The sequence below is a fragment of the Labeo rohita genome, chromosome 17, assembly GCF_022985175.1.
Source record: "Labeo rohita strain BAU-BD-2019 chromosome 17, IGBB_LRoh.1.0, whole genome shotgun sequence".
Lineage (NCBI taxonomy): Eukaryota > Metazoa > Chordata > Actinopteri > Cypriniformes > Cyprinidae > Labeo > Labeo rohita.
Window position 1 is genome coordinate 2,389,311 of NC_066885.1, and position 15,259 is coordinate 2,404,569.

The 15,259-nt window shown below is 36.3% G+C and overlaps 1 protein-coding gene and 1 long non-coding RNA gene across 2 annotated transcripts in view; one reads left to right on the top strand and one right to left on the bottom strand.

Moving 5' to 3' along the window:
• LOC127179765 (uncharacterized) overlaps nucleotides 1–15,259 on the top strand; it is a 108,085-nt gene that overhangs the window by 10,606 nt on the left and 82,220 nt on the right. The gene's annotated exons all lie outside the window — the stretch shown is intronic.
• Nucleotides 10,385–14,506, bottom strand: LOC127179761 (psychosine receptor). Its single transcript, XM_051133482.1, has 2 exons — nucleotides 14,376–14,506; nucleotides 10,385–12,903 (listed from the first exon to the last, which is right to left on the bottom strand). The coding sequence occupies exon 2, from the start codon at nucleotides 12,886–12,888 to the stop codon at nucleotides 11,866–11,868; it is 1,023 nt and encodes a 340-aa protein (XP_050989439.1). The 5' UTR covers nucleotides 12,889–12,903; nucleotides 14,376–14,506; the 3' UTR covers nucleotides 10,385–11,865.

A 15,259-nucleotide genomic window follows, 5' to 3' on the forward strand; every position in this document is an offset into this window, starting at 1 on the left:
CTTCTTCTTCTTCTCCAAAGTAAAAAGTCTTTTGAGGGCCTAAACATGCTCGAAAACTCATGAAACTTTGCACACGCATCAGTCCTGGCGAAAATTTACATCTGATATGGTTTTCAGAAGTGGGTGTGGCAAAATGGCTCGATAGCGCCACCTATAAAATTTCAACGGAGTGCGCCTCGAGCTGCGTTTCACGTACATGTACGAAACTCGGTACACAGGTGTAGCACACCATACCTACAAAAAGTCTCCTGGTACAACATCCTAAACCCAACAGGAAGTCCGTTATATTGAATTTCCTGTACGATTTTTGTGCAGTTTTTGCCATTTTCAGGCCTCGTACTTTAACGAACTCCTCCTACAGTTTTTATCCGATCATCTTCAAATTTGCTGAGTGTTATCATAAGGCCCTTGCGATGTTAAATTGCGAAGCTTTTGAGTTTTCGTCGAGGGGCGTGTCCGTGGCGGCCTGACAAAATTTGACGTGTCGCCATGAAAAAGGAAGTGGCTGTAACTCAGGCAAACAATGTCCGATCTGCCTCAAACTTCACAGGTGTGATAAGAGTCGGGTCCTGAACACATGTCAGTGCCCATATTCAGTTATAGTCATAGCGCCACCTGCTGACAACAGGAAGTGACATGTTTAACACTGTTATGGACTCCTAGCAACATATTAAAAAGCATTAGCAAGTTTTAAATAGGCTAGCAACATGCTACAATCATGCTACAACATGCTAGCAACACTTAGCTAAGAGCTAATGCATGCTATCAATACAAAGAAAAAGAAAATTGCTGTAACTCATGCACACAATGTCCAATCTGACCCAAATTTAATATTCAACATGCTACGAACATAGTAAAGCATGCTAGCAACACTTAGCTAATATGCTAAAGCATGCTAATAATACAATGAAACAGGAAGTTACTCTAACTCAGGCATACAATGTCCAATCTGCCCCAAACTTAACATGTTTGATAAGAGCCCTGATCTGAACACATGCCCATGCCCATATTCAGTTATAGTCATAGCGCCACCTGCTGGCAACAGGAAGTCACATGTTTAATACTGTTGTGGATGCCTAGCAACATTTTAAAAATATCAACAAATGTTAAATAGGGTAGCAACATGCTAGAAACATGCTATAACATGTTAGCGACACTTAGCTAAGTGCTAAAGCATGTTATTAATGCAATGAAACAGGAAGTTACTGTAACTCAGGCATACAATGTCCAATCTGACCCAAACTTAACATGTTTGATAAGAGTCCTGGCCTGAACACTTTTACGTGCCAATATTCAGTTATAGTCATAGCGCCACCTACTGTTAACAGGAAGTGACATGTTTAACACTGTGATACACTATTAGCAACACACTAAAAAGCCATTGAGTGCTAAACTAGTTAAAAACACATTCAAACATGCTAGCAACACTTACATAGTGCTAAAGCATGTTGTTAAAGACATAAAACAGGAAGTTATTGTAATTCATGTAAACAATGTCCAATCTGCCCCAAACTTCACATGTTTGAGGAGAGTCCTGGCCTGAAGATATATACATGCCCATATTCCATTATAGTCATAGCGCCACCTGCTGGCAACAGAAAGTCACATGTTTAATACTGTTGTGGATGCCTAGCAACATTTTAAAAATATCAACAAGTGTTAAATAGGGAAGCAACATGCTAGAAACATGCTAAAACATGTTAGCGACACTTAGCTAAGTGCTAAAGCATGCTCTTAATGCAATGAAACAGGAAGTTACTGTAACTCAGGCATGCAATGTCCAATCTGCCCCAAACTTAATATGTTTGATAAGAGTCCTGGTCTGAACACATGCCCATGCAGGTATTCAGTTATAGTCATAGCGCCACCTACTGTCAACAGGAAGTGACATGTTTAACACTGTGATGGTCTATTAAAAGCACAGCAAAATATGCCATATTGTGCTAAATATGCTAGAAATACTTTCTAAGTGCTAATGCATCCTATTAATGCCATGAAACAGGAAGTTGTTGTAACTCAGCCATACAATGTCCGATCTGCCCCAAACTTAACATGTTTGATAAGAGTCCTGGTCTGAACACTTTTATGTGCCAATATTCAGTTATAGTCATAGCGCCACCTACTGTTAACAGGAAGTGACATGTTTAACACTGTGATACACTATTAGCAACACACTAAAAAGCCATTGAGTGCTAAACTAGTTAAAAACACATTCAAACATGCTAGCAACACTTACATAGTGCTAAAGCATGTTGTTAAAGACATAAAACAGGAAGTTATTGTAATTCATGTAAACAATGTCCAATCTGCCCCAAACTTCACATGTTTGAGGAGAGTCCTGGCCTGAAGATATATACATGCCCATATTCCATTATAGTCATAGCGCCACCTGCTGGCAACAGAAAGTCACATGTTTAATACTGTTGTGGATGCCTAGCAACATTTTAAAAATATCAACAAGTGTTAAATAGGGAAGCAACATGCTAGAAACATGCTAAAACATGTTAGCGACACTTAGCTAAGTGCTAAAGCATGCTCTTAATGCAATGAAACAGGAAGTTACTGTAACTCAGGCATGCAATGTCCAATCTGCCCCAAACTTAATATGTTTGATAAGAGTCCTGGTCTGAACACATGCCCATGCAGGTATTCAGTTATAGTCATAGCGCCACCTACTGTCAACAGGAAGTGACATGTTTAACACTGTGATGGTCTATTAAAAGCACAGCAAAATATGCCATATTGTGCTAAATATGCTAGAAATACTTTCTAAGTGCTAATGCATCCTATTAATGCCATGAAACAGGAAGTTGTTGTAACTCAGCCATACAATGTCCGATCTGCCCCAAACTTAACATGTTTGATAAGAGTCCTGGTCTGAACACTTTTATGTGCCAATATTCAGTTATAGTCATAGCGCCACCTACTGTTAACAGGAAGTGACATGTTTAACACTGTGATACACTATTAGCAACACACTAAAAAGCCATTGAGTGCTAAACTAGTTAAAAACATACTCAAATATGCTAGCAACACTTACCAAGTGCTAAAGCATGTTGCTAAAGACATAAAACAGGAAGTTTTTGTAATTCATGTAAACAATGTCCAATCTGCCCCAAACTTCACATGTTTGATAAGAGTCCTGGTCTGAAGATATGTACATGCCCATATTCAGTTATAATTATAGCGCCACCTCCTGACAACAGGAAGTGACATGTTTAACGGTGTTACGGACTCCTAGCAACATATTAAAAAGCATTAGCAAGTTTTAAATAGGCTAGCATCATGCTAAAATCATGTTAAAACATGCTAGCAACACTTAGCTAAGAGCTAAAGCATGTTAATAATACAATGAAACAGGAAGTTACTCTAACTCAGGCATACAATATCCAATCTGCCCCAAACTTAATATTCAACATGTTACAAACATAGTAAAGCATGCTAGTAACACTTAGCTAATATGGTAAAGCATGCTAATAATACAATGAAACAGGAAGTTACTGTAACTCAGGCATACAATGTCCAATCTGCCCCAAACTTAATATTCAACATGTTACAAACATAGTAAAGCATGCTAGCAACACTTAGCTAATATGCTAAAGCATGTTAATAATACAATGAAACAGCAAGTTACTCTAACTCAGGCATACAATATCCAATCTGCCCCAAACTTAACATGTTTGATAAGAGTCCTGGCCTGAACACATGCCCATGCCCATATTCAGTTATAGTCATAGCGCCACCTGCTGGCAACAGGAAGTGAGATGTTGCACTCTGTAATGAACGCAACATTTTAGAAATATCAACAAGTGTTAAATAGGGTAGCAACATGCTAAAAACATGCTATAACATGTTAGCAACACTTAGCTAAGTGCTAAAGCATGTTATTAATGCAATGAAACAGGAAGCTACCATAACTCAGGCATGCAATGTCCAATCTGCGCCAAACTTAACAGGTTTGATAAGAGTCCTGGATATCTACATGCTCATATTCAGTTAAAGTCATAGCGCCACCTACTGGCAACAGGAAGTGACATGTTTAACACTGTGATGGTCTATTAAAAGCACAGCAAAATATGCCATATTGTGCTAAACATGCTAGAAACACTTTCTACGTGCTAATGCATGCTATTAATGCCATGAAACAGGAAGTTGTTGTAACTCAGCTATACAATGTCCGATCTGCTCCAAACTTCATATGTTCGATAAGAGTCCTGGCCTGAACACATTTGAAGGCCAATATTCCATTACAATTATAGCGCCACCAGCTGGCAACAGGAAATGACTTGTCTTACACTAACTCAAACATACCATGTTCAATCTGCACCAAACTTCATATGTTTGATAAAAGCGCTGACCTGAAGACGTGTACATGCCAATATTCAGTTATAGGCATAGCGCCACCAGCTGGCAGCAGGACGTTTGGCACATCTAAATGACTTTGATATATTCCTCCTAAATTTACTATGTTAAAAGCATAGTGCCCACCGTTCGCTGTTTCCCTAAAGCCACCTAAAGCGATCATCGCTGCTTGCAGCTTTAATATTTAATTTATAACTATTGGTCATTTTATGGATTTTAATGTGATCCCTTGACTGTTCTTTTTGTATTGTCTGTTTAAGCATTAATAAAACAATAATAAAGAAAGAAAGTAAGTAAGTTTAGGTTTGCAGTTGGGGCGATCACCTGTAATACCATGAATCACTGAAATCGCCCGTCCAGCGGCGAACCATTGAACCAATGACTTTTACCTGATTTCAGACCAGATTAATAATTTTGGATGCTTCGCCTGATTTTTGTGAGAAGGTCCTGGCTGCAGCCTGCAGAGCGGGGTGGAGTTGCATGTGGGGCAGGGCTACATGTGTCGCCCCGCCCACAAATTATATCATTGGTTAATGGATTTTATTTCCACTCGTTTGTCGCTGCATTAGTGAGTAGTTGAGCTACGAGTTTTGTTACAACTTATTTGATTAGTTGTAATGTTTGATTACAACATTGTGTTCATTATGTCACTAATGAGCGACTGTATAGGGAGATGTGAAGTAGTTAAAATAAGACTGCCCTCGTGTGTGTGTGTGTGTGTTTGGCTACAGGTGTTTTGAACTGGGAGAAGTGGAATGCATCATCCAAGTCTGAATTGCGGGTGCCCTTTGACATTAAAGAGTGCAACAAATGCAAAATGTTTTATTGTGAACTAGCGAACTAGTCCAATCTAATTCACAGGCGCGTGCACGTTTTAACTTATGAGGCACGAAAATGCGCGTTGAAGAAACATCACTTGGATTTCAGAACGAAGATTTACCTTATGAGTCCACTGGCAGAGAAGAAAATCCACTTGAAACCGCTAAAAATGCCAGAGAAATGTTAAACAAGAGTTTACCTGACTAAGCCTGCGCGCTACGAAATGTGACCATGCCCACAAGATCGACCAATTTAGTCATATCAATATCTTTTTATTTGTATTGAAGAATTACAATTTAATAAAACAACTTCTGTTATTTAAAACGACATTTTAAAACAAAAAGTCAAAATATAATTAGTAATGTCGTCGTCGGTGACAGATGTAGCTACGTGATTGGTTCTTCTACAGCAACATGTGACCGTTACTTCGCTTCATGAAAAATTTTCTCAAGCGATGTATAAACATACTAGCTCAGCACCGGCAGGTGTTTAACTAAGTTTTAACCACTGATCTATAAAAGAAACAACATTTATATGGATTCAGTAGCGCTGAATGAAAGGATAACGGCCTGAGGAGGTTCATATGCGCGCTCTTTTCGAAAATGTACGTTATGGTGATTTATTTACTTTGTTTATGCTTGGTTATTAGCAAGATATTGGATTAATGTATGATTTCTGAAATATAAATGTATCTTAGGAACTTGTTTCTGTTTTACTGTGGCCAAAGTCTTGGTTTTGGGCGCTTTTCTAAGCGCGACCATTAGTGTTTGTTTGTGAACTAAAATGCGCCAATTTTGCTGGAGAGCGATTGATTGTGCGCTGCTAATATATTTATTAGAAATTTGACCACTAGTGAATGTTGTTTTAACCCTCATGTACTGTTCGAAAACAGGTGACTTCCTGTATGGTCCGGGTCAAATTGACCTGTATTGGATTCAATGTAATGCCACAAAAATTACAATATGGAAAAAAAAAACATACAATCAAATAAAATCAATTAACTTTTAATATCAATACTTTTCACACATTACAAAGAAAGAATATCTGATTTAATGATTCATAAAAACGTTTTTAACCACTATTTTTGACTGCCCCTCCCCTACGCCTGTGGGATGTTTGTGATTACACATATTTTAATGATAATATCTTGATCTAAACCTGAAGTAATTATGACAAACTATATATCATTTGAAAGGTTTCGGACTCTAGTTCATATTTGGTGACTGTTTTTCAAAAAAATGACACAGCAATAGATAAATAGCGATAGATTCTCTATTTGTGATATGGTGCCAAATGCACTCTTATTCTATATGTATTTTATACTTGTTTTGGAGATTGAATTCAAATCAAATATTAAAGTTACTGCCCAAACTATTTCTGAATAGGATGTCTACTTTATTAATATTTAGAAAATTATGAAAATATATGGTTCAGAACACTCAAAAAATAAATGGAAATCAAGAGTCCCTCTAGTGGAAAGTTGGGTACTGCATCCACAAAATCTTAACTTAAACATTAATTTTTTGAGATATCAATCTAAAATTTGGCACAAAACTTGTTCAGATGACTGGCTTTGATTTACTTGAAGATTTAGAGGTAAACATGTTTTGTAAAATGTATATTTTACATAAAATATAAAAAATATATATTTTTATATTTTACATTTTTATAAATTTAAACTTCTATAACTGTTTATAAATTTACTTTTATAACTTTTTGCTTCTACAATAATCTGTGATGTTTCACCTTTAAAAAGATACCAATCTTAAGTTTGTGCTCCAAAGTATTCAAGATTTATAACAATTTTAGCTGGAAAAGTCATTTTTATGTCTATTAACAAAAAGTGGGACTTACAGTTATAAAAGGCTAAACAGTTTTGTTTTCACAAACTTTGAAATTAAAAAGTTGTTAAACTCATCAAGATGCTGGCACTCGAAGGCACTTCAGGACTAGAGTTGAGGAGCTCTGACATACAGCAAAGGAATTTGTTATTTTGCGTCTGTACAGTTGCTTTTGAATGGCTTCCTATGCGGGTCAAATTGACCCGTGAACATAACAAACCTATAAAAATTTCTGTATGTACATTTCACAACACATCAGCGTGTTGAAACTTTGCATGCATGTTCATGACCCTAAATGAGAAAAAGTCAAAAAATTTCAAGAAAAACAACATGGGTTAAATAGTATTTTAGATAGATTGAAAAAAATAAAAGATAGCTAATTTTTACCGTCTGTGGCTGACAAAATATGTTTCTGCATTGAAATATATTGGGGGAAAGAATTTTTTAGCTTCATAGAATAGTAAAAAAAAACTAAAATAACAAAATCTAACCAATAAATGTTATTATTTTGGGTCTGTAGAGTTGCCGTAGAACATTTAAATAGGCGGGTCAAATTGACCCAGGAACAGTACGAACGTAACTTTTTTTTTTTTTTTTTTTTTTTTTAAATTTGTGTCAAAACACATCAGCATGTTGAAACTTTGCATGCATGTTCATGACCCTAAATGAGAAAAAGTGACAAAATTTTAAGAAAAACAACATGGGTTTAATAGTATTTTAGATAGATTGAAAAAGATATGGTAGCTAATTTTTTACCATCTTTGGCTGACAAAATATTTTTCTGTATTAAAATAAATGGGGGAAAACTAATATTTTTAACTTAATTTGATAGTAAAAAACTAAAATAACAAAAAATAACCAAAAAATATTATTATTTTGGGTCTGTAGAGTTGCCTCAGAACATTAAAATAGGCGGGTCAAATTGACCCGGGAACAGTACGAACGTAAAAAAAAATTTTTGTGGACATGTCAAAACACATCAGCGTGTTGAAACTTTGCATGCATGTTCATGACTTTAAATGAGGAAAAGTCACAATTTAACTTAAAGAAAAAAAAACATAAGTTAACTGATATTTCCGACAGCTTCAAATCGGGTCAAATTGACCCGGAACAGTACATGAGGATTAAAGATTACTGTTAAGCATTTTTTTTAGTTGTGTTAATCATAAGCCATGTAAGTTAGTTTTTGTGAGAGCGGCTTCCATGGAAACTGTTGTTTATTTTAGGCCTGTGCTGCACATTAGCTGTGCTCTTGAGAAACAGTGTTGGAATTTTTTTCTTATAGATCTCATCAGTTTTAAACAAATATTGTAAATAGAGATTGCTATCATAGGTTGAATGCTTTCAGTGTCTGACTAGTTGAATTTGCCAAATAATTTACATATTCCACCAAAATGTTCTTAAGCTTTTTCCCATGTCATAATTTCCCCGTCTGATAAACATGAGTAACCAACACACCTGCAAACCTATAAAAATCCAAACCTGAGGTGTCTAGTTCCTTCTTCTCTCTTTCATTTTTGCGTCTTGGTTTTTGTACATTTTCTAACACTAGGCATTTTGTGCAGAATATATGTTCTTTCATCAGTAAAGCTGTCATCTTGGCTATTACAGTTAACTATTACAGATAACTTTTGTGTTTCAAAGAATGAATTTTGAGTTTTTTAAACTTTTTGTTTAAGAAATGATTTATAATTTCTTTCATAAATTAATCTATTACTGTTCCTAAATATTATAAACGTAAAATATCTATTAAAATATCTATTTAGGATAAACTTAGGTAAACTTAGGCGTCCCTAAGTTTCTGAGGGGACAGGTGACAGTTACAAGGTTAGGTTTTAGTTAGCTATTAATAACTCTGAAACCAACAGCTAATATAGCACATGCCAGTTTTGAACTTACTTAGTATGTACATTTATTGAACAAGTAAGATAAGATATTACTTGTTACTACCACCAATAGTACAGTCATTGGTGTCAAAAGAGTTTGTTGACATTTCTTTTGTGGCCAAACACAACCAAACCACCATCTACTCCTGAGCACACTAATAACCACAAAAACATAAACAAAACTGAAATTCTTTTAAATGTTCAAAACAACAGCATTTTCTGTTAAGCTGAGATCAGCAACCAGTTTTGTATGTGTTGTATGTATGTTATATTTATATTTGTATGAAAGCTTTTTCTGGCCAAAAAAAGAAAGAAAGACAAGAAGAGCTTCCCTTTGCTATTACTACCATTTACGGGTGTGTTTATCTGATGATGCTTGTCTGTGGTTTGCATCAGTGGGTTGGTTTGTTGACGTCAGTGCTGTTTGTGTCTGAGATTCTTGGGGCAGACATGATAATGTCATTTGTACACTGCAATTTGTTTTTTGTTTTTTACAAGAAAATAATATTTAATATTTAGATATTTACTATAATTTAAAACAATATTTACTTGTTTTTGTAATTATTTGTGAAATTCTTTAGCAATTATTGAGTGAAAATTGTTTAAAAGCAAATCCTACATTTTTTTTCAGTGTAATAAAATTATATCTAATGTCAGTCAGATTGCACTATAATTATGTTTGCAATCTCAGACGTGTGTAGGGTTAAATGATGGATGATATTGATGCACTGAACTGTTTGTAACCAAGTTGCGTCTCATTAAGGGCAGATCAAGGGTATGAGGGTATCGAAATGGTGTCAAAGTCCCAGATGTCTGCTGATGCAGCTAGTTGGGCATCTGATCCTGCAGGATGAGGAAGAACTAGGAATCTGATTTAGGTCCATCAATAAAAGCACCGCTAGTGAACTCAGGGACATGTTTAGGTTTAGCGAGCAAAGACCATCCAGCTAGATCATGTTTCCCATCACGGGCCTGATCGATGATGCTGTTGGGAATGAGGTGGAGGGTGCAGGTGGAGGTTTCAATGCCAGTAGACACTGATTACGAAAGATTTGGTTTACAAGATGATTGAGATGTTCTAACCTCACGACACTAGCATAGGCGGAAGATGAGATTGCAAAGATTGTGAGTGGGCCATATGGCAACGTGAGAACGTTTACTATCTAACAAGTTAACTTTAAAACATAACTACAACATGATTCAACTAATATTCACTTATTAAGAAAGTTGTATTTCAATATGCAGCACACATGAAATGGTCAACATGGTGTAAACGTAAAACAAATGCTTGTTAAATATCTTTGCATAAACGATGCATGAAATATGAAGCCACACTCACTTCCTGTTCACAAGTTAAGGGTCGGTAAGGTGTGAGTGTGTGTGTGTGTATATATGTGTGTGTGTATATATATATATATATATATATAATATTAGGGATGCAACAATACAGTACCTCAGTTTTTAACCACGGTTTTCAGTTCGGTTCGGTTCTGATAGCTTACCACATTAGAGTGTTTTTTTGCATCTAATTAACAACAAAATACTTCTGCAAACCTCTGTACACTGGAAAAAGCATGGATTATTATATGTCTGCTTAATATTCTTTTGAGAGAGGTATTATTTTTCCGATTTTTACGCAAAATAGGATGGGTTTCATTCATACTGGATACCCTCGAGCAGAAAATAGACATGCGTCAAAGAAGTAGCACTGATTACGTTCTGTTCCAGTTTCTCTGATATGGATAAATGCATCGCTTTTGCTGTAACTGAATAAAAACAAGATATAACGTTAAACGTTTTGAATGATGAAATGTAAGGACAATAAACACTCGTCTGCAGTAATATATGGTTTATTTGTGTTCTTCAAGCCATCTCGCTTGTGTTTGTATTTTGTAAGCCATAATCGACATACAGTATAGAATATATTGTCTGCCTCATTCTATGATAAAAAGCCACATCAGATCACAAAAGGAAGTTATTTCAAACACTCGACTGATGCTGTGAAGTAAAAATAAGTTATAATGTTCTTTTTTGTTGGACAACAGGTTTAGAAAGGCTTGTCATTGCATTTCATTAGAATGGAAGATGCTCTGCTTGTGTTGCTCTTTCAAATATAAATGGGGAAGCGTTTCTTCATTTCAGCACGTGAAATTACGGGCACACACGAGAGGGTGCTCGCCGCAGAGCCAGATGGGAGGAGCTGGAGCTCCATCTCCCCCTCGCTGGAGGTAATGGGTGGAGATAGACACCTAACCACACCCTAACCCTACCCCTTACCCTATCCTAACCCTAACTCCACCCATTAGTTCACACAGAGGTGGAGCTGGACCTCCAGAGAGGGGGAGCTGGAGGCCATTTGGCTCTGCAGTGAGCAGTACTTGGCTCACACAGCAAATTTTGAGAGAAATAAAACAAGGAAATTTTTTAAATGCAAAACCGTAAAACCACAATTCACAAGCACGTACTGAACCGTGGAGGTCGTACCGAACGGTTCAATATTATATTGAGTATTTGTGACATCCATAATATGTACTAGGGATGTCACAATGTTTATAACACCTTGTGCAAAATATTAGGGAAGAAGAGGGTGTGAAAATGAAACTGAGAAATGCGAGCTGGTGCCTGCACTGGACTATTTAGCAGGAAATGCTGTTGAAACGCTGTTCTCATTTCTCAAAAAAGCAAGGCTTTTCGTAAGTGTATGTTGTTTTGATGCTGGCAGACAGTTCATTGATCAGTCTTTTTCTTTAAACATCACCTTTTCCTTTATTCTTCCTTTTAATACAGGAAGAGTTTGTTGTTCAATCTGGATGTTTTAGATAAATGAGCTTACAACCTGGATGTTTTAGATAAATGAGTTTGTTTTTGAACATACAGCTTGTAAAGTATGCTTACTTTTTAGTCCAGTCTTTTTGTAATACAGTATAGCACATATAAACATCATCACGATCAAATCACTAGCAGTCAGTGTTGAGTTTGGACATGAATGGTTCCTCTGTGATCGGAATGGTACTGTTTTTGAGGATTTGGCTGTTTTGTTGTTCCACCTCTGTTTGATGCTCTTTCTTCCATGTTCTTCTGAGGATGAGTAACATGTTTGAAGCACTGGCTTGACCCGTTTTGCTTGTGAAGCCGTACAGGAGTGGATCGGCCAAGCAGTTGAGCATTGAGAGGAAGGTGCTGACCTTATATCCAATAAAGAGCCAGTTGGGATACGGACAATCCTCCAGCAAAACCCTCAAAACCATCATGATGTGCACAGGTCCGAAACACAAATAAAGAGTTAACGAGATGCTTCCAAGAAGCCTGAAGACGTGCCGGCGCTCCATCGGCCCAAGTGTTTGGTTTTTCTTCACGTCCGAACATATCTGCCAATAACAGAAACCCACCACCAATGCGGGAATGAGAAAGCCCACTACGAAACGAGCCACGTAGACCGGTCTTTGTGTTGGGGGCAAAGGAAACGAATCCAAGCAGATTGTGTAATTCTCAACCTCATAGTAGACACTGTCTGAATTCACGGTCATTGCATTGAATACGACAGTAGAAGTCCAAGCAGCAATGGTCACGCTGACCGCAGTCTTGCATCTTCTAAAACTGGAAAATTTGAGCGGGTGAACGATGGCTATGTAGCGATCCACTGCGATGCAGCTCAGAAGTACAGCGCTGGTGTAGAAGTTCGTGAAGAGCAGGAAGACACAAACAACACACATTGTTTTGCCATAAAGCCACATGTCGTTAATAGTGTACTGAACCCACACTGGTAAACATGTGATAAACAATAGATCTGAGAGAGCCAGGTTAAACAGATAGACGCCCAGCTCGTTCTTCTGACGGATGAGCCGATACGACACAAACAGAAAGAATATGTTGGACGGGATGCCGATCAGGATTACAGTCAGATGCAGGGCTATGAATACCGTCTTCTCAGGATGTACAGGGTGGCAGTCGACTGATTCGTTCAGGCCGGAGTTGTTCATTGTTGTTCACGGCAGCTGGTTTAGAGATAAACATTATTTACTGTGTGATAGTTTTAATTAACAGTAGAATAGCAATTATGAACCAGATGATTCCAGCAAAACTTATTCACCATTGCACCAAACTGCTTTTCATGCTGCTTTTTTTTCTGTAAGTGAATGTGGATGAATGCTACTAAGCTCAAAAACCATCACATGATAGCACATTTATAAGTTTAAGGTGCGTAAGATTTTTACGTTTTTTTTTAAATTTAGATTCTTTTTCTCACCAAGGCAGCATTTATTTAATTAAAAACATTAATATTGTGAAATATTATTACAATAATATAATATATTTTGCTGTAATAGCTCATTGGAATATATTATAAAACGTAATTTACAGTTTTTTACAATCGCTAGGACACATTTCGCAATACTCTCAAGTCACTTACAATACACTAAAGTACAAAATTATTCCTAAGTTTTCTCTTTTTGTATAGATGGTAATGAAAGTGAAAAACTTGTGAAGATGCATTCAGCTACATGCAAATTGGCTTGTTTAGTACATAAAGTTTTGGTGGTGTTTGTGTCGAAGTGATAATAAATTAATGTAGTTTGACAGATGTCATCAATGAATGCATTTTGTGCCGAAGCAATGATAATTGATTCATAGCTTAGCCCACATAGACTGTTGTTGTGCTCGCTGTGTAAAGAGTTTTGAAAACATGACCTAAGTATTGTAAAAAAAAAACTATTTCTGTAATGCAAAGTGTGACATGATCCTTCAAAAAAAATAATTTTAATGTGCTGATTTGCTGCTCAAGCAACATTTCTGATTTTTATCAATGTTGAAAACTGACATTGATTTTCAACACTGGTTGAAACCAGTGTTGAAACTGTCATACATTTCATATTTGATGAATAGAAAGTCCAAAAGACATTTCGATTGTCTTTTAAATCGAAATGTTTTATAGATGTCATTATAGATGTCATTATGATCAATGCTTGGAATGCTTGAACTGAAACACCTTTAATGCAGTGCAAGTTTCTTTTTAATAAAAGCATAAAAGGCAAGTAGTTTAAGCCATTTGAGAGCTACATTTTCATCTCTTCCTCACAGAACACTATTCTACTGATTTAGAAAACTTGTAATGGCCCCTCCTTGTAATATAGACTTGTAATATTGTAATACATGGACTATTTTTCGCTTTTACAATTCTTAAGCTCAGCAGTCACTGGTTGCTTTTGCTGTACGGAAGAGTACATCAATATTCTGCCTAAGATCTGCTTATACAAAAGAAATATAGCGACATGAGTTGATGACAGAATGAGTGGAATTTCCTTTTAAGCGGATTCATTTAATGACCCATAATATTTATGACAAAACAGCCTTAATATTACTAATAACATTGTCGCTTCACTAGAATGTCGCAATAAACTTTTACATGTGTAACGGCATGAAAAGCCCATGTGCTGAATTTTACTGGAAGAGAATTTAAATCTAAACTCACCATAAGCGCAACGATTCAGCAGTCTTTAAAATGATAAAAATATAATAAGATTTACAAAGATATACATGAAAGAACTATACATTACTGCGATCCCCTCCACATTGGGAGGAAGTAAGAACAAACATCACTTCCTCGGTTGCTTCAGTTTTAACCACAGTGCACAGAAACCACAAAACACTCAAGAAGTGACACTAGCGACAGTGTTCTGCCTTCCCGAAATATGATTGCTCATTCTTCTATTTATGTTTCTTTTGCATACCTCTGCTTTTTTGCTATATATAGGGTTTTTTTTGTTTTCCCTGAAGAGTCACCCATGTTGTTCTTCGATTACTGTTTTTACATTTCTGATAATGAGGTTGAGTTATCTGCTGGCAGTCTGTCAGATTGCAGTTTTGGGTTTATATTTAAATTTGAATCGATTTGGTGTCCTATACTGTAATAGAACAAGCCTTTCAGTAGAGCAGAGTCAAGGTATTGTCAAAAGAGCTGCATGATCATCCTGCAGATTTTCCCATTGTTTGTGTTTGTTGTTTTAGTAGAAACAAGGAAATTCATGTGGGTTTAAGCAATATGAGTGAGTGAATAGATGACAGAATTTGCATTTTAAAAGAGCCATTCCTTTAGTTTCCACATTACATACAGAGTTTTTATAGCAGTGTGTTGTTTTGCATTTCTTTCTGATGAACAGGTGAAGTCAAACATCTCTCAGAAACCACAGACGATGTTTTGGTAACGGGTTTGCATGTATTTTGCAGCAGAAAAAAATGCTACACAGATCTTTCTTTCCTGGAAACAAATACACACACCAAACAAATGCATGAGTTTGTATGTGACTAATTTTCACATCTCAAAATAGCAGTGAAGTCATACAAAAATATCAAACA

What these genes read in the sequence shown, in the direction of transcription:
- LOC127179761 (XM_051133482.1), bottom strand. Translation starts at nt 12,888, where the DNA reads ATGAACAACTCCGGCCTGAACGAATCAGTCGACTGCCACCCTGTACAT.